The 26,860-nt window shown below is 30.3% G+C and overlaps 1 protein-coding gene and 1 long non-coding RNA gene across 2 annotated transcripts in view; both read left to right on the forward strand.

The window, feature by feature from the left end:
- The window catches only part of LOC113366501, a 34,862-nt gene extending 14,796 nt beyond the window's left edge, over positions 1-20,066 (forward strand). The window contains exon 3 of the long non-coding RNA XR_003366279.1: positions 19,724-20,066. This is a non-coding gene — a long non-coding RNA (uncharacterized LOC113366501). The remainder of the gene's footprint in view (positions 1-19,723) is intronic.
- Positions 20,067-21,745: 1,679 nt separating this feature from the next.
- LOC113367454 (N-acetylneuraminate 9-O-acetyltransferase-like) overlaps positions 21,746-26,860 on the forward strand; it is an 81,138-nt gene continuing 76,023 nt past the window's right edge. The window contains exon 1 of the mRNA XM_026609062.1: positions 21,746-21,848. Coding sequence (XP_026464847.1) covers positions 21,746-21,848 — 103 coding nt within the window. The remainder of the gene's footprint in view (positions 21,849-26,860) is intronic.

Below are 26,860 nucleotides of genomic sequence, written 5' to 3' on the forward strand. Positions count from 1 at the left end.
CTTCAACGCAAAGAATTAATCAAAACAAGTCAAATGTATAATGTCTGTCGTATTATACATTTTTATCATAAATCAACATAAACCACAATCAATATCTTGTAACTATAATGAATTCTTGAAATCATATACGCACTCTACATATATATGTATGGGAGCTAGTTCTAGTTTTATCGTTTTATTAATTAATACATCTTGAAATCCACTTATTATATTTCTATGAAATAAAGATGGGCGGATGCTGCAACTAATCCTCTACCGAATCAACTAAAAATAATTTTATAACTATTGTACGTTATTTTACTATTAATCATTTTTTACAAAAAGTGTGGTGTTACAACTCACCTCGTGTTTAGGGTTAGTTGTAATAACATCTACCGGGGCAAGTAATAACGACTTTCATTTTGAAAAAATTGACTTGCTTCTGAGTATTTTTTTTCATTCATCTACGTAAAATCAATCAAATATAATATTCCTCTACCAAATCCAAGTAAAGTAATCAAGTAAAAATAATTTCATAAATATTCATTATTTCACAATTAATCATTTTCTAGAAAAAGTGCGGTATTACAACTTACCCCGCGTTTAGGGCTAGTTGTAACGTCCTCTAAATCAAGTAATTACGACGAAAAACGACGATAATACTTATTTATGTTTTGAAGAGAATTGACATATTGCTTATTAATCCTTTTCATAAATCAACGTAAAAACAATATCAAACGTAATAACAATCAAAATAAAACATTGTGTCTCTTGTATTAGAGACAAATTGATAAAACAAAATTAATACATTTAAATATTTTTTAAGAACTAATAATTTTAACCAAATTAAGTTAGTAGGTGGGAGCTTATGGAACAGCTTTTTTTTTTAAATAATATATATAGATATAAGCTGATCATATTTTTAGGAAATAAAGATGGATAAATGCTGTAATTATTCCTGTGTAAAAATAATTCTACTACTTTTGTTCATTATTTCAAAATTAATCAATTTCTAGAAAAAGTGTAATATTACAACTTATACTGTGTTTGGGGATAATTGTAACATCCACCAGGGCGCAAGTAGTATCGAGAGAAAAACGTAGTGAACGAGAAACAATCTTTACTCATTGTTAAAATTGACTTGGTTTCAAGTAAAATAATAATCAATACAAATAAAATATATGATACGCGATATGATATGTCTCCTGTAATATAAATTCTTATTATAAATCACCGTAAACTACAACTAATATCATAATACAAATAAAATATAGTGTATCCTGCAACATAATTTACATGTGCTTACATATTATAAATTAAATATTCACTAATTGTAAGATCTGTGTATATTTCTTGTAAGTTACAACTAGCCCAAGGATTTTTTAGAGTAACCCTAGGTGTGATTTTTGTACATTAATCAAGATAAATATTTAAACAATTTAGCAATCACAAACATTTTCAAAAAATTAAATTTGGAACGAAACAAGATATATAAAATTCAAAACTAGACGATTATATTAACGTAAAACATAATTTTATGATAGTTCAATTTTATATTACTTGTTGAAAATGACACACCTGCACAGATCTGTTTACAGCGTCAAACAGTAGCTATAAGTCCATGACGTATATCGATACAAAGAAATATTTTGATATTGTATAATATCCTATTGTTACTTCTTACCTCTGTTACAATGAGCCCCTAGCTCCTCTATATATATTTGTAAAAATAGATAAATGATAAAATTACGAAATGTGCTGACAAAAATTATGATCAATAAATATCGACTATATTAATTAATTAAAGTGAACGAACTCTTGCTTACATTATTATATTAAATATTTTTATTACTTCAGATATCATTTATATATCTATTGCCCTTGAAATTATCACTAAACAAATTTTTGATATATGAGTTTATTAAATCCGCAATACGCTTCGTTAGTCGAATATTGTTACTAAATTGATAACATTTATAACTGGTTCTTAAATTATGTAATTATATTATGCAATTTATTTCAGTATAATATATAATGTATGTAATTATTACTAATGATTAATGATATGCAATTGAATAAATCTTGAAGATGATATGTTAGCTTATTTGCCAGGATATAATTTTCGCCATTAACCACAGCAGAATACGATGATAAAATTTAATAACTTTACTCTATGACATTTATTCAAATTATACATGGGTAATTTATTATACATTATTAGGTACTGTCATGACTAAATGAGTTGTAGACCGATCCAAAATTGAAATCGGTGTTTTTGAATAAGTTTTGGGAAATGTTAAATTTTTAAACGCTTACAAAATTTATTTTATACATGAAATCACATAGAATTTTTTTTTATCCTATGAATGAATCGTCTGTTAAAGTAACAATGCTACTAAGCGAGTTATACAATAAATATATAATAAAGAATTTTATTTATTGTCTGATAAAAATGATATTGTGATTATATATTGAATCAACAATTAGCCATGAGCTATTTGTTGACATCGAGGCGCCTTGTAATTTACAACGTCTATCACGTACAAGATGTAGTTACATTGGTGATTATCGGCGATCAATGATGCTATTATTGCATAACAATTTTTTTTATTCATATTACACGACAATCAGAGTTATTGCCAGAACTCTATAAGTTATAGGGCTAAATTACATATCAAAAATAAATAATCGAAGAAAGAGATAAAGGGACAAAAATTAAAAAAAACACTAATAAAAATGAAAAACAGTTAACGACAAATAAATAAATTAAAAATCAAAAAGAACAAATGTTAGTATTGACCATGGAATACATTTTTTTATATTAAGTCTAAAGGCAGTATCTTGTGAAGTCTTCTTAGAGGCGGATTATCTAACCAATATAGTTACCTATTAAAAATTTTTAAATATCATCCAGTTTTTTGCTTAAGGATGAAGAAGAACTTATTTCTCCAATCCTATAACACTTGCATAACTTACTAGTTCTTTTGGTGTTTAGTTATGAAACTACCTACTATGATTATCTATCTGCATGGGATATAAAATCAATTATACATGATATAAAAAAGAATAAAAATTAAGAACTGCATCCATTGATGTAGTTCTTCACAGCGTTGAAATTCAAATTTATTCTTTTTGATATTATATAAATCAATACTGTGAAGAACTACATCAATGAATGCAGCCTTTAGCTTTTATTCTACTCTATATCATGTACAATTGATTTTAAATCCCATGTAGATAGATGGTCAAATAAAAATAATTAATAAAAAAAAATTAAAATTAAAAAAAAGTTATATGTTGACAAGTTGAAGACCTTTTTGTTATATATTTTTATTAGATATCATTTAATTATTGGCCATAATTTTTTGCAACAATATTTTCTCTACATAAATTTAGGTCGTGAAACCAGAAGCAGTTTGATTTCCTTTGTGTTTCATAATTTAAATGACTCATTCTTTAGAACTTTTTTTTATCTGAGCCTGTTTATGGTGGAACATCAGCAAATTTTTGGTAGTACTTAGAATGTTTCAAATCGAATACCAATCCAGTGATTGGACGTCTTAGTATGATGGCAATTCTATGGAGCATAGGAAATTTTTGTGATACTTTTAAAGTATATTTTTGCTTAAACACAAATTAATAGTTTTTTATGTAATTATGTTTTTGTGCTGAATACAAATAATTGAATTTTGCATCGGACTTGTTTAATAACTATAATGATAAAAACATGCATATTAACAACCTATATCCTAGTGATCCATCAAACCATTACACATTACATAATCTCGTCTTTACATTAACATTTCCTCTATGACGTGAGAGTATGGAAAAAGCATGTATTTCTTATGTTTTCACATCTAATCCGTACAAAAGTCAATTGCCTTGCAAGCCACCACGTTCCATCTCGCCATCATCTTGTTCTTTTAAATCCTCTCATCAGGCCGAGAAGATGATAGCTCTGCGGCTTTGTGTTATGTGTGACATCGCGCGCAACGCGTCCCGTCGCGACTGTCTGGATTCCTTCCCGTCCGTCCGCCAAGATTAGTTTCTCACACGTAATGGACTGAGAGCTGCTTGGATTGAATATGTTAACTAAGATGATGGTTTTTGCTTCTAGAACAAGTGATTTTAACTTCATGATTGGCAGACCCGATTTACACGTTTTGGGCAGCTTTTCACAAAATTAGGAATGACTGATTTCCATCTATTATATCTGGAAGTATTTTATAATTCTTACCTTTATTTGTTTAATTGCCAATAATAGTTTATAATATTAATAATTGCCAATAGTTTATATATTATATCAATAGTTGATTTCTATCATTTTAGGTATGAATTTTCTGTTTTGTTCTTATTAAAATTATCAGATATTTCATAGATTTTAATAAGAACAAAACAGAAAATTCATACCTAAAATGATAGAAATCAAATATTTATATATAAACTTACAGGCAATTAAACAAATAAAGGTAAGAATTATTATTTTTGATACGCATATGTCATTTTTGACCTCTAAATGTCATTTTTATACTTTGAATATTGGATCTTCGAGACCGCTAGAACTGCCTTTTCAAAAATACCCTTCACTCCATCAGGACCAGTGAAATGTTTTTGGAATCATTCAAATCGGACTTGAATGATTGAATTGAATGTATTGAAATTTTGTATCCGGGCATACATACCTACATACTAAACATATACACATACTGTATTGAGTCCGACATACCCAGACAAAAGACCAGTCTGAAATGCATAAAGGCATTTCCTTCGCTATACAAAAAAAGCCATTTTTTACTTACCATTTTACTATAACCTACGGGAAGTTAAAAATGAACACTTGTAATTGTTTTGTAATTTAGCATTTTTCAATGAAAATGTGAAAAACTCAAACCAAAAAATGGCACAATTGCTTTATTTAAGAATTAGCTAGTTCTAGTGACCTTTCCGCGACTGTATACCATGAGAAGAAATCTATAATCATAATCCGGTCAGATGTTGATCGTCATTGTCACAGTCTTGTTGATAATCAGATCAAATGTGTCTCGCGCCTTCAAAAGTTTATTTTCAAGATGGTTTTATCTATTATTTTCGGACTTATTCATGGTGATTTGTGATTATTTCTATTAAAACTAGTGATTTCGATCAATTTAATTGCAATTATCAGGCGTTTGATGAAATTTTGATGATTTGTTCAATTTTGTCCATTTTCGGGTAACTTCCGTATTGAATAAAATGACATCGAGGCAAAGAAAAAACAAAATTGAAACCCGTCAAAGGTGATTGGTTTTTAACTTCTACTCTAACTACTTCTCAAAACAGACCACGGGATCTATTGGTAAAATGAAGAGACTTGCATTTATTGCAAAATACCCTTTTCCCTTTCTGAGCAGGCGAAGGTTGATTACTATGTATGATTTGTCCCTTTTGGGAGGCTTTTAGGAGGAGGGCGGTTTGACAAAAAATCACAAAATATTACGTGGGGGATAGAGGTTTGACAAAAAATCGCGAAACATCACGTGGGGGAGGGACGGATCCAAAAATTCCTAAAAACTAGATCACGTGAGTAATGGACGTCTCCTTATGTGCTGATGTCCCAAAGAGGACCAAACGATTTATTTGTGAACTGTCATGCTAAAAATTTGTATCTCAGTATATCCTTACCTTATATGTCATTTTATCCTTACTATATGGACAAAATTAGTTTTGTTAATAGTTTCATTTTTTCCTAATGTATATGTTATTATAGTTTATACTTGATTAAATATTGTTACTGGTAGTGAATGAATGTAAGATCAGTAAAAACTATAGAGACTATCCATGACATTTGGTCAGTACTTGCCCTATATTTAATTAGTCGCAGTAAATTGACAAAACTATGTAATGTGATCACTAACTTTAAATACTATAATGTTTTTCATACTGTGTCTATACTATAGCATGGGCGTCATCGTTCGTTCGTCTGTCGGTCGCTAGTCTAGCGCGAGATCCTGCTAGCGCACCAGCACACACGGAAACAACCAGAGGCGAACGCGACGTAGACGGGTCGACGAACTCGCGAGTCCGAAATACCGCCGCACTTATTTCCGATCCGATCGAACGCCAGCACGCGCTGCGCGTCTGCGACACCAGGTTGCGATCCCTTCGACTGTTTTTTATGTCACACGTAGCTGATACGATCATGATCTGATCTCACAATTTAAGCTATGCATCAATTTTCACAATTCACATCACATCACATTTTTGTATAGACTTCAAAGAACTACCCACTCAAATCAAAGTCTATCTTGGCTAAGTTCACTAATCTTATGTGACTTAAAAGGGGGGAGGAGGTTTTTGATAAAAAAAATCACGGAATATCACGAGAGGGGAAGGAGGTATTTTAAGTATTTTTTACTTAAACTAAAAAACATTTTTTAAAAAATACACTAAAATATTTGACTTCAATTACATATAGGGTAAGTTACAGTAACTGCAAAAAATAATTTTTTTTGCATATATTTACAAAAATGAAAATTTTGGCATATATTTACGTTTCATGGTTTTCTGCTCATTTTGGCATACCTTAGGAAACATGGATATATGTGTATGTGTGCGTGTGTATGTGCGGATACAAAATTTCATAGACGATTTCGAAACCACGGATTAACCAATTTGAATAAACCAAAAATCATTTGAATCATACCGATGGTGTGACGTGCTGATTAGTTTTTGGCAAAGGCAGGACCAGTCCTTTGAAAGATACGGAGCAAAAATTGCAAAAATGGCAATTCAGTTTTTGAGAGAACAGGCATCCGATTTGAAGGACACAAAAAACATTTTACTTGTATTGCAGGAACGAAGAATTGATTAAATTTTTTGGAAAGACAAGTTTAGCGATTTCGGAAACGGTTAAAAAACCCATTTGTCGGTCCAAAATGATAACTACATACACATATGCTCATCAAAATATCAGATATTTTATAAAGAGTTTAATAATCAGTACATTTTTTCTTAATTTTTTGGGTTACGAACCAAGATTTATAAAGTTTTAATGCTTACGAGTGAAGAAATGTCTTTGACATTTTTGACATAGTCCACTCATTTAAGCTTAAATCAGGTAAGAATCTCGGAATTCGAGATACCCAGCTGTAAGTCTGTAAGTACTTGTATATTGACACCTTAAAGTTGTTTCGAAACCTACATATGGTATTGACATCCTACCATATGTAGGTTTTGAGACAACTTTAGGGTGTCCATATACAAATATTTACAGACTTACGGCTGGGTATCTCGAATTCCGGGGTAAACTTACTTTAATGACTGGATTAACAGTAGGATTGACCGACAATGGGTTTGAAAAATTTCTGGGTAAAATTTTCAAATAACCAAAAAATCTATTTTTTCTAAAATTTTCACAAAATGTTGAGGCTTTTAAACATTCTAAATTAGGGTACAGGAAGTTCCGTCAATTTGCTTCAAGGCACGATATCATGCTCCTCTATAGTTAATTTTTAAAAATATAATTAGGATAGCACTATATAGTTTTCCCACTTTACCAAATAATCAATTATCGAGATTATTTACTTCTGTTTCAATTATTCGTTCTACTATATAGATCCATGTACGTTTTTGTCCGAGATATTTTTCTCTGCCGCCTATTCACGACAGCCGTTTCACATGTTTGCTCGCAAGTGGGATGCGCGATTAGGTAATGATTCTTCCTAATTGCCGGCACGGAAACGAGACGTGCGAGCTCATTTCGGCGTTGACAGAAGGAAATTGAAATCGTGAGAAGAATTTTTAGTGAGGTTGGTTGAAATTGTCGGTGACTTTATAATATGATCGTAAAATTGATTACTCACCCACCTACTAGTTCTTGACTTTATACGTTTGCATCACAGATGTGGTAAAATATGGATAAAATATTGGATAAAATTAAGCAAAACATTTTGTAATCGGGAAATAATATCCAAACTAATCAGCACAACTTCCCATTGAGGAATCGAATGTATTTTGAATCATTCAAATCGGTTGATCCGTATTCTCGAAATCGTCGATAAAAAATTGTTAACATACATACATACACAAACACACGCACAGCCATTTTTTCTAAGGTATGCCAAAATGTTCTGGAGGTCTTGAAACGTAAAGAGAAACTAAAATTTATTTTTTTTTATTTTTTGCGATTACTTTAACTTACCCTACGGGAATGTAATTAGAAACATTAAATAAAAATTGTATTTTCATATAAAATAGAGAAATTGCATATGATAGAATTATAAATAATTTGATTGAATTGAATAATACAATGATAATAATACTAATATTAATTTTGAAAATAATGACAATAGCCATGAACATGATATGTATATATATACACTATATATGAAGTGCATGTGCATGTGCATGTGTGCAGTTCAAATATATACCTTCCATCAAAACAAGTACCTGCGCCTATAACATTTTATTAAATTCTGCAATTTCTAATTAACTTTTCTGCTAAGTGTAACATAGAATCATCACGGCGGACACGATAACTACAAGATTGCTCTCTGCATATAGCATCTATATTTATTCGCACTTCTGCCGTCTAGTATGGCTAACCGCTAATCCCGCAGACAGAACGTAGTTTTATACGACTATAATCTTCATTTAATCACGCGGTGGTTTTGCAACTCTCACGATAAGAAGTTCTAGGCATTGAATGCAAATAGGATTTCGATTAATCGATAATTCATTCGACCAAGGAATGGCAATTTGTGATACCAGAGGTATGCGTGATTTGTGATCTTTTTTGCGTATCATAAATATTATGTATATATAATTTTTTATATTTAAAAAGAATGCTACAGAGTGCGCCATCAATATGTGGTTAATGGGAACATTGAATAACTTTGACATATTTCAACCGATTGCGTGCAGTAAAGGCTCTTTCAAACCTAGCTTGAAAAAATTGCAAGGCTTTAAATTTGATAATAATAGAAATTTGAAAGTTTATCAAAATTCATTGAAAATTGTTCAAGTTATTCATCATTTCCATTGACCACATATAAATAGCGCATCCTGTAGTAATTGAATTCCTTGGCCAATGTATTGAAAGATTTGTCTCAAAATGTTAGTTTTTTTTTCATATATCGCAACCTCGTATTTGCTAAAATTTAAGGAAAATTAGAAAATCTCAGGGAAATTATATGGACACATACTCCGAATCATATACCGTTGTATTCGTAACTTTATTCTGCATTTTTCCTTTTTCTTCTGAACAAACTTTCATTCAACATTTACCATTTTTATAATTCACGAACAATCACTGATGATTATGATGATGATTCAAATAAAATTTTGTTTACCGTGGATTAGTGGTTAGAGTTCCAATTAAAAGTTCCTGGCCTGCATTTACCTCGGACAGCCTGATGTAAAGCAGTGGTGATATTAGCTTTTACTTGAAAATATTGATAGTAATATAATTTCAAGTAAAAATAGCTCTTATCGGCATTGATGCATCAAATGAAGTCATCAGTATTAAAATTATTAAAATCATAAATCAAAAAGAGATAGGCCAACCTTTGGGTTGCCATCTATAATAAATTCACGGTAGTTAGAAGTCGCAACACGCAAATTGAACTATTAGGTTTTGATTGCTAATAATATAAATAAATATCTAATATGATATTATCGACTTGTGAATAGCGAATATACTGAAAGCTTCGGGTAGAGTGATATGAATTTTAATTAGTTAGAATTGTCACAATATTCGGAGTAAAAATAATAGACGACAATTTTTTAATAACTCTTAGCAGAAATTTCCTCTCCGCGCTGGTTAATTCAAACTATTAATAAAAAAAATTACAGTTATTATTTCTTATACTATGATAATTATTTTTATCATTAAAACATAGAATTTCACTTTATTGTGATGAGCTTTTCCTTGGATTTTTTGTTATAGCTATGGGATTGAAATCACAAGTTCCAGGTTCGATGCCCGACTTGGACAACCCTATGTCAAGCCTGTTGCGACATCGGAAAATATGGTTACTAATATTTATATATTCATATATAGTGGTTCGAGTCATAGTTTCCAAGTGAAGAGCCAGTTATTGTAGCATCAATAAAAAAAATATCAGTGTTACAGAAATTGTAATAATAAATTCGTCAAAGGAAGTCAGCACAACAGCTGATAGGACTCGTTAAGTTCTGATTGCTGCTAATATTAAATATAAAATATAATTAATATTTTATTGGGATTTTACTCCATATAATTCTATAGTAGAAAATAAATGCATTATCCATCGTCCTCTACTATCGTAATTGCAGATGTTTAAGAATCACTAAGGAATGCATCAATCTCTCCCGCCGGCTCTCTATTAAGACTAAAGCCATGTCTTTTTATGTTCTTTGCGTGCGCGCCCGATTATGCGTCTCTCCTCTTCCACACAGGAAGTCTATCCGGACACGTGTCCGAACGATTTAAATACCGGACGCCCGCCGGATGTTAATTGCTCGAAACTTCGACGGCGTGCGATGCCGTATTTGGAATCCATTTCGTAATCGAAATTTAGGAGAAACTGGTACAAATTTGGAAGAAAATTCGGAGTGATGACATTTTGAAATACATTATTTTATTTATTAATTCTATTGTGTAGTGGATATCTAAGATAAGATAATCACGTGTGAAATTATATGAAAAAATAATAGAGCATAGAAAGGGGCACCAAATAGAGAATTGCACATATTTATTTTTCATGATTATTGTCATAAAATCAGTATAAAACATCATTTCTTAGCAAATATAAGAAAAAATATGTATGTGTAGGGGAGGCTGTGAGAAAAACTATTTTATAACAAAACATAATATTTTAAACAACATTAACTAGTATTCTTTGTGAAATTTTATTTTTCTTATAAAAATTTTTCTTTTTTTTTACTTATTTTGTCTTAGTTAGTAAAGTTAGATATTTTTATCGGTTTAATCTTCACCCAAAAAGGGCAAGAAATACATGTCACAACCGGACCCATAAAATTGTCACAATCGTACCCACAAAATTGTCACAATCGTACCCGACGCAAGCCTTTGAAAACAAATCATCATTATGGCTGAACTAAATTATCTAAGCAAAAACTAATTGCTGGTAAATACTCAGTCACAAACTACTGACTCACAAAAACTCAGCAAAATAACAAACAATGTGATCTATCTGTATACAATTAACGGTTATGATTCATAGAATTCGAACACGAAACTTATTTTTGACTTTTTAAAAGCAATAAGGTCTACAGATCATGTTAACGTAAGGTACTGACTGAAAGAAATAATGGGAACTTGTTCAAACAATCATACTTGATCTTTCTCTCTTTAGACTCTATCTCAAAATTAGTATAGTTTAGTTATTATGACGACTGTCACTACCGTACCATTGCATAATCGTACCCTGTCTTCCCTATATTTAACAAAAACCCTCATTTACTAGTATGATAAAGAAATTGTATTTCGTACAAGATTCAGGGAAATTTGTTAGATATTACACAACATAGAGAAGTACACATACTATTGCTTTTGGTTTTCATGCTCCTTTATAATTATAAAATTGGTATAAAACAAGATTAGGTGTATATATCTAATTTTCAGATATTATTTAGATTATTTAGATTATTAGATATTAAATATTAAATTCTAATATTTATGTACACATGTCGCAGCAATGCCTTCGAAAGGCTATTTTCACTTGAGATCATACTTGTGATCCAATGATCTTAGGTGAAAGCAAGGTGTTACACTGCTTGATATCAAACTGGCCAAAGTTGGCATCGAACCCAAGAATAATGATTGCTAGCCCATACAGGGTTTTTTGTTCAAGAGTTATTTCTTTTTCCTCAAATTATCTAAAAGTTTTAACATACATACTAATTGATGCATATACGTACTTTTATGTACAGATAGTAGTATCTCACCGCAAATAATCTGCGTTATTAGTTCATTAACAAAAATTTTGCAATAAAATTCAATTATAAAAAAGAATGAGATTACGCATATAAATGTACAAATTATCATTTTTCATAATTATATACTTTTATCCTTTCCCAGTTCTGATGTAGGAAATATAAATTGAAGTTCTCATCATTTATGAGGAAATGTATGGCAAAACGGTTCGGGAATAAGTTTTTGAATCGATATCGAAGAATTATGCAAATTCGAGTGGTTCGTCCTCGTCGCTTCCTCTGTCGATTTTTTACATTATTGTATTCATTCTTAACATCCGTTTCTAATCTGCGACAGACACGATAAACGTTAGGAAGTTGACTGTCATATGGTAAGCCGAACTATACCAGAAGTCATACTCTGTTTGGCATGGATAGTTGGTACTTTGTTGCATTTTATTGTAAACGACAGTTTATTCTAACTGTACATAGCAGGGCTGCTACTTTCAAACCTTTTGTAACTGAGGAAATATCATTACAATGATTTTTCCTCAGAGGTCGATTCCAGCTTGATTTCAAGCAGTAGTAGCACCGGTTTTCAATTAGAAATATAGATAATTTTTCAAGTGAAAATAGGCCTCACCTGGAATTGCTGCATTAATAGGAAGTCATCTGTATTACAGATATTATTGGCAACTATTTGAGTTGCTATCTATAATTAAAAGCTACGTAGTTAACAATTCATTACAACAGGTTATTGAACTCCAAAAAGTTCTGATCATTGTTTAAATAAATAGCTTTAATACAAATGACATAACATTGTTTTATATGAGAAAGCCTGTTTTTAATAAGAAATAAATTTGTACCTCTACAAATGGGTAACGAAATCATTTTTATTCAAATTTTCATTTTCTTACCATCACTTAACAATGGTCTAGCAGAGTATACAAATATTACGCTTTCTCACATTTTTTTTTTAAACTGAACTGTCATATATTTTTAATTGTTAGTCAAACCGTTTCTATCTTTGATGGCACAGAAAGCAAAATGTTAGATGATGAAGATTCAATTTTTACATTTATAATTCATGAGTTTTTATTATTCATATTTCCATTACATAGATTTGATTTGCTGATATCAATCACCGCAATAAAACTTTTAATTAACATTCTAATGGTACATTGAGCTATCTCGATTCAAGAAATTCTGCTAGACTTTTTATAAATTGAACTTACGTTGTTGATACTGGTATGAAACAGCTCGCTGAAGTTTAGAAATATTTCCGAAAATAGAAATTGAACAACTGATAATGACAAGATGATATGGCGATTGATAAACAAATATTATGAGAGGAATTTAGGTTAAGTATTTTGTGTATTTGAACTCTCAAAGATGATTTATGTGTTTTAAAACATTATGAATGGATGTTGAAAAAGCAGATTCTGTGGAACGACAGAATTCGGAAGTAAATATTTATAAATACTTAAATATTGTCATTTAGTTTCTACAACATTAACTATATTTTGGTGTATGTTACATTTTATTAATATGCAACAAATTTGTTTTATTAAACTTCCAAAAAAAAGTTTTGGTTAGTTATTTTATTATGAGTTTTTTGACTCATTTAGGTTTGTTAACAAAGTTAACGTAGTCATTTTCATTGATATTTTCACTTCATTTTTAAGCTGGGACTAATGCTTACAACTATATTTTTTCAATCGAAAGATTTGCAGGCTCGATAGCAACCTCGGACAGACTAATGTCAAGTGGTAGTGACATCGATTTTCACTTCAAAATGTAGATGAAAAAAAAAAAAAGTTTTTAAATGAAAATATCCCCTCTCTAGAATCTGCTGCATCGAATTGAAAATGTCACCAGTACTAGAGTGATTCTAATAATGAAATATATCAAATTAAGATAGACTAACTGTTGGGTTGCCATCTGAAAAAAACCTTTTAGTTAGGAGATATCATCATAGCAGCATATAGAAGTTTTATGGTAGAGTCTATTAATCACACATGGGAGGGGGGTGGCCCAGTAAAATATCACGTGTATTCATTTTTTACCTAAATTTTGATTAAAATCCAAAAAAATTTAAGCATTTTCAAAAAGCTTACATATTTTCTAGGTACTAAAAATGTATGTGATTTGTGATGTTTATCGCAGGAGGGAGTGCAATTTTAAATATCACCACGAATCACTAAGGAGTAGAGGGTGTCCAAAAATTATTAGTAATCGATCACGTGATCAATGGACGCCCCACAAGTTCTGATTTCCGTTTATTAGCTTGGTGCAATGTAAGACCATATGAATAATTGCCAGATAAAATAGTTTCATATATAATAGTCAAATACATAAATTATTGATGCTTCCTGACATTTTCAGATGGTCTTATAAAAAAATAAAAGGACAAACAATGAGCCCTAAACATTAAAATGAACCGTGAAAAATGTATTACATCTGTATTCCTTTATACCAGTGTTATTAATCCAATTATATGGCACAATACCAACGATATTATAAAATCGATCGTCCATTGATCAAAGGTTACAGTGCCATTCATGATTATTATTTTTGATGTGTTTTGCGCGATGTTTTTATGTTTTTCGCGAACGCATATTTTTGGCAGATCGCGAACGAATCGAGGTCAAAGTTATTCGAGCTCTGAGTAATGTTGAACTCTTTCGTATCGAACGTCGTCGATGTGATGTTATCGAAGTACAGGAAGTGACGCAACGAGTGCACCGGAACACGACATTTTCACCCCTGGGCGTGATAAGGAACCGATATTCGCTTGTCATATTACTGTTTGTTCGCGATAAATACACCGAGAGAGATTTCGATGGAGTTATTAACTCATGCCAGGGGCATGGAACCGTTTTAGATTATGTACTTTCAATTGTCGTTTTGAAGATAGTTTATTTTACATTATTTTTTACATCTTCATCAGATTCTTCTTGTTGTGGATAGCCTAATAATTGTTGTATTTGATGATTTATTCTCTAATATTTAATTAAGACGAACTGTGTTTATGATTTGTTTATTTTTGGTTGCACAATTATAACAGATAAAATATAACCATTCATTTATTTTTGTTGAAAATATTGTTCAAATTATTATTTTAAATGAATATATATATATATATATATATATATATATATATATATATATAAGGTTGTCAAATATCTCCTTTCTGCCGTTTTGTTTTTTGAATTTCGCGGCTATGTACAAAGCGCTACAGAGCTCGTATCTGGCAATACTATACACAATTTGAAAGGTCTTGACATAACCTACAAAACGACGCTTTGCATGATTAGTTTGGATATTGCGTTCAACAGTTATAGACGTGTAAACATGGAGTTCACTAACGCCGAAATTTGCGCTATTTTGAAGTTTTCCTTCGCTAAAGGCAAATCCGCTAGAGAAACGTTCCGTGAGATTAATGGTGTTTTGAGGGATGGTACTCTATCACTTCGAACCGCGGAGGAATGGTTTCGACGATTCAGAGCCGGTGAAAACGACACCATGGATAAGCCAGCCGGCGGAAGACCTGTGACGACAAATACCGATCAAATCATATTTGATTTGATCGGTATTTGTTGTCACAGGACAACGCCAGACCACACACTTCGTTGATGGAGGTTTTATCGCATCCGCCATATAGCCCGGACATAGCGCCAAGTGATTACCACCTGTTCCTGTCCATGGCGAATGCCCTTGGTGGTGTAAAGTTGAACTCAAAAGAGGCTTGTGAAAAGTGGCTGTCCGAGTTCTTCGCAAATAAGGAGGGGGGCTTCTACGAGGGAGGTATTATGAAGTTGCCGTCTAGATGGAAACAGATTATCGAACAAAACGGCGCATATTTGAACTAAATCCGATCACTGTAACACTTTTTATAAAGCATTGAATAAAGAGCAAAAAAGCGGAAGGGAGATATTTGACAACCTTATATATATATATATATATATATATATATATATATTATTTACATTGAAAGTATTTTTAACTTATGTCTAAAATTCAATAAAGTGTTTCGCAGTATTTAGTTCAAAATTGTTCAAACAATTTTCACTAACTCAACATTATTAATAATTTTTATTGAATTTATATTATTGAGAATATGCATATTCTGCACAAGTTTTTCACAATTTTCCCTTAAACTATAATATCTAGTTCAAATTCATGAATAATAAAAATACTTGTTATAAAATTACGAATAAATTATTAAATTACATTTCGATATGTAATTCGATAAATGTGTTTATATATATTTTTGGTTTTCCAACTTGACGAGCTTGGCACGCCCAATTTACACTCATTTTTTTGCACAATTAATTTTTTCTCCATCTTAACTTTTAGTATACTCTTCAAATTTTATTCAATAGAACTCTAGAAAAAAATGTATTTGGACTGTATGTGTCCAAGAATCTTAAGACCTATGCTAAACTGTAAATTAAAATTAAATATAAAATTAAAATTATTAAAATATATCATAAAGTTTTTATTTTATACATTGCTTTCTAATATTTTGAATTAATTTGCAGTCTTCTAAATTGTTTGAGCTGTTTCATATTTGAAACAATGCTATTTCTTAATAATATAATAATGTTCTATTATATGTACTGAATTTTAACGATCTTAATTTTTTGGATATATAATATAGATGTTGTTCGAATTATTTAAAGAAATAGGGGTAATTAATCATGTGAACAAAAATTAAGAAGAAATCAATTGGAAACCCTTCAATGTGGAAAACTATTAATAATAAATAATCATCTATAAAGGCAATTCTTTCATGTTGTGTATGTGTACTCTGCTGTTTCTGTCAATATTATACATGTTATAAACATTTAATTATTAATTATATCATAGATTTTTTTACGTAATTCTCGAAAGTTTCGTTAAAGTTATAGGTTATTCTTAAAATTAAAACTGCTAAATTCTCTTGGAATTATTTTAATATAATTTATGTTGTAAATCTAAAAAATATGTTAGAATAATCATAAATTATAGAAAAAATCGTGATGGTATGTGATTTAAGGAAACTTATTTATTTTTATACATTTAACCTGAAAAAATCTTAATTTTTATTTTAATCAGATTTACTTATATTAATTCTTTATGTTGTGTTTGATTATGAGTATTCATATGTGAAAAAATCGAAAAAAGTGAAAAATTTCATATGATATAATTTCAGATGCAATATACATGTAATATTAACATCGCATTGCATGTATTTACGATTATCTAATAGTTCAGTTAAAACTACATATTTAAAATTATCAGTAAACATTCTTTTATAAATTCTCCGTCAAATTTTGAAGAATGTTAATGATAGGTTAAACTTTTAGATAATGTCTTGTATAAATTATTTAAGAGGAGGAACAGTTTTATAACCAAATTTATCACCAAGGGACCTAATTGGTGCAGTTAGAACAATTTACTAATTTTAGTACACTTCTATGTACCTAATACTAGTGTATTTTTGCGTTATAGTAGAGTCATTTTCATATGTATGCATATTCAGAATTGCATATCCATCTGAGTTGAATGATTAATTTTTCGATTGCATAATGCCTTTTCATTGTCCACTCAACTGAATTTTATATTATGACGTCTTTTGTCGATTACGGACGTGTCAGCTGTTTGGACTTTGTGATTCCCGCACATTGCACCTCACCGTTATTAATAAGTGATTCCGTTGTGATTTGTGATTCTGATTAAATTAATGCACATGTAAACGATCATACAAAAACGGAAATAAACTAAATATATATTCACAAACACATATACACACACACACATATATATATATATATATATATATATATATATATATATGTGTGTGTATATATATGTGTGTGTTTTTTTTTGTATAGCGAAGGAAATGGGTTTGCCAGACTGGGTCTTTTGTCTGGGTATGCCGGCCGTGTGATGTGTGTTTGTTAAGGCCAGATCTGTTACGTTTATTGCAATTTTTCGATATATAAATATATATATATATATATATATATATATATATATATTTAAAAACTGGCGAGACATATGTAAATATATCGAGAGTTATTTTTAAGTATGAATGTTTCTGAGATTCAAACGTATACCAATTTTCTTTAATTGAGATCGGATAAATAAACAGATCGGAATGAGCATTCTCAGAATATTTAAAATGCTTTATTACTATATACAAAACCATTTCATTGATATACTTCATATGTATAGGGTGCTCAACAAAATTAATTATATCAAATATAAATAATTTAATTAAATAACAACCTATAAAATATTTTTTTTGTTTTAAAACAAAACCAGAATACAAAATTTTATTTTACATATCTAAGGAGCCGTTCAAGTATTACGTAAGCACTATAGGGGGCGGGGGGGTTATTGATTTGCTTATTTTGCTTATTTTCGGTAAGAAATTTGCTTACTTTTGCTGACAAAGGGGTGGGGGGGGGGGTAAATAATTGTAATAAATCTGCTTACGTAATACTTGAACGAGCACTTAAAGTGCTCCTAAAACGAAAATTGGCTCTACATTTTTCCCTCAAATATTATTTTGAAAATTACTTATATTACTTATAATTATTACTTAATTATATAATATTATTTATATAATATAAAGTATTTTATTTTTATTGATTTATATGGACCACGAAACAGTTCAATTTATAATATTTATATGATTATTGCAAAAAATAGAAAATGCCATTACCTCTTGAAGTTCTGATTTATCAAACTTAGCATCAAAAGTGTATTAACCTACTGTTATTTATAGTTCTTATATAAATTAATATTGTTAAAATATAATCGTTATGAAACATTTTTCTCGTAGATTTCGTAAATCATACATTGAAAATCATTATTTATTTAACCCTTTTTCTATGTGCTTCTGAAGCTTCGACAAACAACCTTTAAAAATTTACAACTCTGAGTTGAAATATTAAGAATTTTAATTATTTTTGAAGTTTTCTAATTCCTATTGTAGTTTTTAGATGTTTAGAAGTGTAATTTTGAAGTTTTAAATACATTTTTATTGATGATGATTGGAAAATCTTAAAATTTAATATGTTGTTATGTCTGGTCTGTATAGTAGCCCTACTGGGCGACTGCTTCCCCATACAGCAGAGTATCACTTGCGGAAAACACTACCGTAGCGAAACGGCTAAAATTAAATTTTGACAAGGGTCAAAAAACGCGTTTAGCAACAACTTCATTCATTATAGACTTTTTCTTAAATTAAGGGATATAGAGAATTCAAAATATAATTAATAATAAAAATAAAGTTAATATTAGTTCTAAAGTATTTGGGACCCCCAAATACTTTGAAACTAATTTTAACTTTATTTTTGTATTAATTATATTTTGGGTCTCCCAAGTTAGGGGACAGGTTGTATGTATTTCAAATTATTTTTTTTCCGAAAAACGGATACAATATTATAATTGAGACGTAGTGTTGTAAAAATTATTCAAGACCACCAATGATAAATATGACTCTAAATCTTATTCATTAAATTCATTAAATCTTTAATCAATCGAAAACTAACTATATAAAGTATCAAAATTTATATCAAAATATATATTACAAACACAAATTTTCTGTTATGAATCCCACAAACCTTTATTATTATTATTTTTATAACTTTTCAAACATATGATCTCATTATAGTTCATAACACTTTGTAATGAATATATCGCGCCGCGTTGCAATTAATATTTAATTGACACACTTCGAAACAAAAGCGATTATAACTCGCTTGTTGTTTACACATGTTTCCTCATCAAGACAACAAAACAGAAATTAAATATTATTACAATTATCTATATGTTTATTTATTTGTTTGCGCAGGCCGATCTCTATGTTCTATTGGCTGGTTGAGGAGTGTGGCTATGGCGTTGTGGAAGCGCGAGCCAAGGTCGGATCGGGAACACGTGCGCGAATTCTGCAAGTACGTAGGGACTGGATAACCAGATAACTGGATTCGTTGACGTGGACTGCACAGAACGAGCGAAAATCATGAACGGACGATGGAAGGCATTGGATCTGACATAAAATCATTCAAGGTATTAATGTTTTGATATCTGCCTGTGGAGCAGGCGTATATTTAATCTTGTGTCAAGCTTTTATCGTAAGGTGAGCGTATTTAACACTAGAATGACGGAGGTTGGTGCCTGATTGAGAGTCAATTTAGGTAAGGGATTAGGGAGGAAAAGAAATTGTATACCTCTTATTGTACTATGAAAAACGAAAACAATATTTAAAAAAAATACTTGAAATTGTTATGTATATCACATAAAAAATGCAAATAATTCAAATTGACTCGCACCGTCATTCTGGTATTAAACGTAAAATGTGACTGGTATTTTATTATTTTTTATTTTTATCTATTATTTTATTAAATTCTTATAAATATAAGATAAGATTATCTCATAGATTTATTCTAATACATAAATGTTTAATGTTTACATTCCAATAAAGCAGTTTCTTAATACACCCTCACCTTACAATAAAAACTTGACTGAAAATATTTTACATGAAATACTTGCGTCGTGTGCACCGAGCTTAAAGCACAGTAACCAGAAAGGTGAAGTTAAAGGGGAGAAAATATCAATCAATTACTATGTATAAATAAATATATACCAGGGGCAATACCATGACAATATATTTTTAATTATTAAACAATTAATGATTTGAGAAGAAAATATTAGGTTGTCAAATATCTCCCTTCCGCTTTTTTGCTCTTTATTAAATTAAAAAAACAATATTGCAAGAAATCAATTCAATTAAATAAAAAGTTACTCATAATATAATTAATATTTCTAAAATACCAGATCAAAGTTATTTACAGTACACACAAAGATGATAATTTGCACTGGTTGAATAATGTAGCTAATATTTCGTAAAATCCATTTAAAATTAAAATAAAACAATGGACCTGTTTGCCTCCTGGTCGTCCCAATTTACCTCGCCTTTGGGATAAAAAGAACCAATATACTAATTTTTGAATAACAGCAAAAAAGCGCATTTCTACAATGATAAATTAGCTGCGAGTTTTACAGAATATAGTCAGATAGTTGTTTGTTTGATCAATGTTATTTGTTAAGATGTAATTGGTTTGGTTTTACAATATAATTGCTCAAAAATAAACTGGGCATTTGTGTCCCTCCACCCTCTATATAATCAGTGTTACACTCACAATCATATTTATTTATTTATTTATTTATTCATAAGCAAGCCGTAATCAATAAATATAAATATTATTTCAAGCTTTTGTCAAGCTTTAATTCATAATTAATACTTAAAGCATAAGGTTGTCAAATATCTCCCTTCCGCCTTTTTGTCTTTTGAATTTTGCGGCTATGTACAAAGCGCTACAGAGCTCGTATCTGGCAATACTAGACATAATTTGAAAGGTCTTTACATAACCTACAAAACGACGCTATGCATGATTAGTTTGGATATTGCGTTCAACAGTTATAGACGTGTAAATATGGAGTTCACTAACGCCGAAATTCGCGCTATTTTAAAGTTTTCCTTCGTTAAAGGCAAATCCGCTAGAGAAACGTTCCGTGAGATTAATGGTGTTTTGGGGGATGGTACTCTATCACTTCGAACCGCGGAGGAATGGTTTCGACGATTCAGAGCCGGTGAAAACGACACCATGGATAAGCCAGCCGGCGGAAGACCTGTGACGACAAATACCGGTCAAATCATATTTGATTTGATCGGTATTTGTCGTCACAGGACAACGCCAGACCACACACTTCGTTGATGACTCGTCAGAAGCTACGGGAGCTCGGATGGGAGGTTTTATCGCATCCACCATATAGCCCGGACATAGCGCCAAGTGATTAGCACCTGTTCCTGTCCATGGCAAATGCCCTTGGTGGTGTAAAGTTGAACTCAAAAGAGGCTTGTGAAAAGTGGCTGTCCGAGTTCTTCGCAAATAAGGAGGGGGGCTTCTACGAGGGAGGTATTATGAAGTTGCCGTCTAGATGGAAACAGATTGTCGAACAAAACGGCGCATATTTGAACTAAATCCGATCACTGTAACACTTTTTATAAAGCATTGAATAAAGAGCAAAAAAGCGGAAGGGAGATATTTGACAACCTTATATTAGGAATGTATAGTCATTAGAACTAAGAAATGAAATGAGCAATATTTCGTATTAACCTTCAGCATGAAAATTTAACAACTGCATGATAGACACGTGCCACTTTGTTTTTGCGCAGGTTCATTTGTGATTGTATGGCGAAATTTTCAAATCCAAAATATAATACGTTTTTGGAGCTCTAACTGCGTTTCGAATAAATAGATTGTTTATTTATTATTAAACTCATTTTATTGACAACATATTAATATACGCTTAAGGCCGTATGAGTCATAGTTTTATATAAATATTAGAAGTGTGACTAATTATCAATTAATAAATAAAGCCATTGAAATTTTTGTAATGAGTAATATGTTATAGAAATCACATTATTTACTAAAATTGTAATATGCCTATATTATTGTTTATATTAGTCATTTTGAAACGCATATATTTATATAACAATGACTTTATCACCTTAGTTTCTGAATCTACTTATAATTAGAAATGGCATACCATTCGAAATTTACTAATCCACCTGCAATAGAAATTCGATAAGCTTTGTAAACAATTCAAAGATTTGTTAACCATTATATATAAAAATACGATCCACATTTCAAACAAACCTTCTATCTGAAGAATTTTATTTCATTACTCATTAATTGGCAAATTCATCCATAATTAAAATATTAATTTATTTATGAAATGTAGAAATTCTACTCAGTAAAATTATTTAATAACTTGATCAACACCCACTGAATTTGTATGCAATGACTATCTATGAATTAATGATGTTTACATGAGGATGAAACAGAAAATTTTGATCAAAAATTGCGAATTCAAAAGAAAATGAACTTACAATGTACATTAATACAGTAGAACCCCGTTCAGACGATTTTGCTCTATAAGATTTCTCGCATAATACGCCACTTTACGCCGGTCTCCGCACTTTGAAACATATTGTCTTTGTTAAGCATACATGTAGTTCCTAGGAAAACGTCTTAACAGGTTTTCACTGTATATATAATTTTATATATATAATAATAAAGAGTAGCTGCCCGAAGGTGTGGCACCACAAATCAATGATTACCTCTCCCTGCCTTGTTTATTATTCCCATTGTAGTTTTATTATCATTATTCAATTTTTATAGTTATTTTCAAACTTCAGCTTCCACGTTTCTTACAATTAATTTTCTTACTCTTCTCTCGTAAATCATCAATCATCTACATTCTTCTCCTTCCTTATATTTTAAGTACTTCTATTTGACCTTCGACGACGTGGTGTAGGAGGCACTCTTTTTGCAGAATGGGTCCGATCCAGTTTCCTTATCAGGTCGGTACTCAGTAGAGTTCTTTTTTGGCCCACTCTTTTCAGCACTTTTACATTGCCTCATTTCAAAACAGTGCAGATAGTTTTTGTCGGCTTTTCATAGAGTCCTTGTCTCTGATTAGTACAGAGCTATGCTCCTGACATAGTTTTACAAAGTTTATCAGTTTTATAAAGTCAAGTAATTACATATAATCAACGATCCTAAATTGGAAATGTGATATTTCTGAAATATCTAGATGCAATTATTTTAAATGCAAGAAACAAAGCGAATTGCTTTTATCGTGATTACATTCTATTAGCAGTTATGTAAATGTTTCCACAAATCCTTAGAAATATTTTGCGTAGAATACCTTATGTTCAATTTACAAAAACCAATACCAAAAATGTATTTTTCCAATTCCAACCAATTTTTCCAATTTTACCAGTTGAAGGTTGGCTACTAACGAGACGTAGTTTTGGTATTGTATGATGAAATATTAAAAAAAAAACAAGAAAAGCTTTTAATCAATTATAAACTCATTTTCTATTCATATTACTCTGAGTTTCATAATTGCTCATAAAATTTCTGGTCAGCAAATCAGCATAAAAGTAGAACCTGGTGCGAGTAAGTCACCGTGATTTATTAAAGCTTCAACATTCAACAAATTCAGAAATTCTACGATTCGGTCTATTATCCATCTAAATCTTATTATTGTAAACAACAATATCAAATTTATGTTTCCTACGACCGAATCGTTCAGTCCTGTGTATCGTATCAACATCAACATCCAATGGCGTTCTTAAAATGAACTGCCCTACATCGGTTTCTTCGTCTCGAATTTATTTATTGTAGTTCGTCGTTCGCTCGGAATTCCGCGTCCATAATTAGTATAGTATGCATAAACATTCCGACGAGACGTAGGTGGATGAGACGATTTCCGTTTAGGAGAACACCAGTTTATTAATAAACCCAGAAGAATACTACCTACTATACTCGATCTATGAAGAATTGGATCAGAAGTAAGTCAATTAGACTTATTTAGGAATTTTTAAAATTTTATTTCATTATTTATTTTATTTTTATTTCATTATTTATTATTTTTATTTTACAAAATAAATGTTGTTTGCCAGATGTAATGTAATTGCCAGATCAGAAGTAAGTCAATTAGTCAGTTTGTAGATTTTTAACGAAATAAATGATGTTTGCCAGATGTAGTTCACAGCATATTTATGATTTAGGAAAACTTTGTTCTGAGAATTATATGAAGAAAAATCGTAAAAATAATAATGTAGTAGCTTGATAAATATTTGATGTTTCTGTGTAATAATTAACTTCCCGAAGGAGAAGTTTATGTTTTCATAAAAAAATCCGATTCGCTAATTTTATGTTTTCTCGACGTTTCAAGCCATTCTGAATCGAATAAGACCAAATTTCGAAAAAGTATGTGTGTGTGTGTATGTGAACAGATTTTTTGCTGTAAATCGACATTTTCCCAAAAACGGCTGGACCGATTTCAAAAATTTAAAAGCCATTCGATGTGTCTCGATGAGGACTAGCGTTCATCAGTTTTGTGCAACGATCGGCCAAGCCGTTTCTTTATAAATAGCAGAAAAGTGAAAATTTTTTCGTACACGTTTTAGCCCGCAATTGTGAAATGATTTTGAAAATTCAAAAACCGTTCGAAAGATATTTGGGAATCGTGCTGATTAGCTGATTATTATTATTATTTATTTATTATTAGGCCGGGGCGTTTTCTTGTAAAAAAGTGTTATGAAACTTTTTTTGACGATTTTTTAAATATAGATTATATATTTCTAAAGTTATGCCATCCGCAGATATACTAACTAATATATTTATTATTAAACTAGGTGCAAGAAGAATTTTATCACAAAAACTTCCTGATACTTGTAAATATTAACCTTATATTTTTATGAAACTTCACATAGTGAAAGATTTGATAGTCAAACCGAACCCCATAAAATATTATAGGCCTATGAGAAGTAGTTTAATTATAAAAATTCAAGTTGCATACTTAAATGTGAGCACATACGCGCTTAGGACATACACTTTGTATTTCTCCAAATTTTGATCAATTTTTATAATTGAGCTACTTTTTGCAGGTCTTTAGTATCTTATTTATATTACGGTCTTTTGAACTCTTATTTATACTATCTTTAACGTTTCACGAAGAAATGATCCGGTGGATCTTTACCAAAAAATAGTCAGTGATTTGCGACTCATATTATTTTTGAATTTTTTTAACAGTTTAATTTTTTTTACTGAAACGTTGACGCAAATTTTAGCACATATTTGCTAATTATCAAGAGGTTGGCCCAGATGATAGTTTCACAGAACTAATCGAGTTCCATCAAATTGTTCTTAATATTTTAAAATTGATACAGCCCTTTTTGAGAAAACGTCGATAGGTTAGATTTTGGCCTTTTTACATAAACACATATTTTTTGTAATTATGGTGTCAAACGATTTGGAATGGCTTAAAAGGTCAAGACAACATGAAATTAGCGAATTAGATTTTCTGGCGAAAACATAAACTTCTTCTTCGGAATTTTAATACTAAATAAATCTATGTGAAAATCAATATAAGTTATAACCTTTCTTTTACTCTATAGTTTTCATTTTTATCTTTTATTATTGTCGAACTATATTTTTTTTATAAATTACAAATTTTGTAAGAAATAATTCTATTTGCTCACTCGTCTCACATTGTATATATTCCAGTTTTTGTCAAATATTTCATATGAATGAATATTTTGTTTAGATTTGTTAAAAAGTAAGTTTAAGGTAACTGTATACTTATTAATATTGTTTGAATTGCACCTACATTTAGATAAATAGAGATTTTTATGAATTTAGGTAAACAATATTTCATGAAGAATTAGAATCTAAATCAATAACATTAGTTATAATTCTGTATACTGTTTTAATATTTTTGTACTGTCTCCCTTATTCAAAAAAAAAACATGAAATCAAATTGATATGTTTTGAGAGCTTAACGTTGGCAAAAAGATCAAAATGAGTGCTTTTGCAATTGGGACAAAATATAGGATCAATCTTACCGTACAAAGCAATAATTATCACGAGAAATGATTCTTCAAATTCATCATGAATTTCTAAATAATTTTTTGCAGTACGATATGAATGGAAACTTTATGATGATTTTGCAAACATAAATCCTTCTGTTTCCAGTCTAAAATATTCTGTTTGTGAGTATATTGCCCAAGTGTAGATGCAATTGCGTTTCATTGAGGGTTATTACGTCGAGTTTTCCAAAGACGTATATTCCTAATATAAATTATTCTTATAAACAATGCGCAAATTGCTTTGGAGACCTTGTCTTATTTTATTGGCGTATCTATTCACACAAACACGTATTAAAATGTGCACTGTGATTTCTCACAAATGACTTTTTCAATTGGAAATAATAAGAAAAGGTATTCATTGAATGGAATTAGATATGGATTAGTTGAATTAACTTTCTAAATTGCGATGTGCAAATATTAGATGAAAATCGAATCTTGTGGTGTGTTTCAACAAAAGCATGTGAACATGTGGACAGTGCAATA

This window comes from Ctenocephalides felis, unplaced genomic scaffold (genome assembly GCF_003426905.1).
Source record: "Ctenocephalides felis isolate EL2017-DRISC unplaced genomic scaffold, ASM342690v1 CF-g0.4_SCAFFOLD_01170, whole genome shotgun sequence".
Taxonomy (NCBI): domain Eukaryota; kingdom Metazoa; phylum Arthropoda; class Insecta; order Siphonaptera; family Pulicidae; genus Ctenocephalides; species Ctenocephalides felis.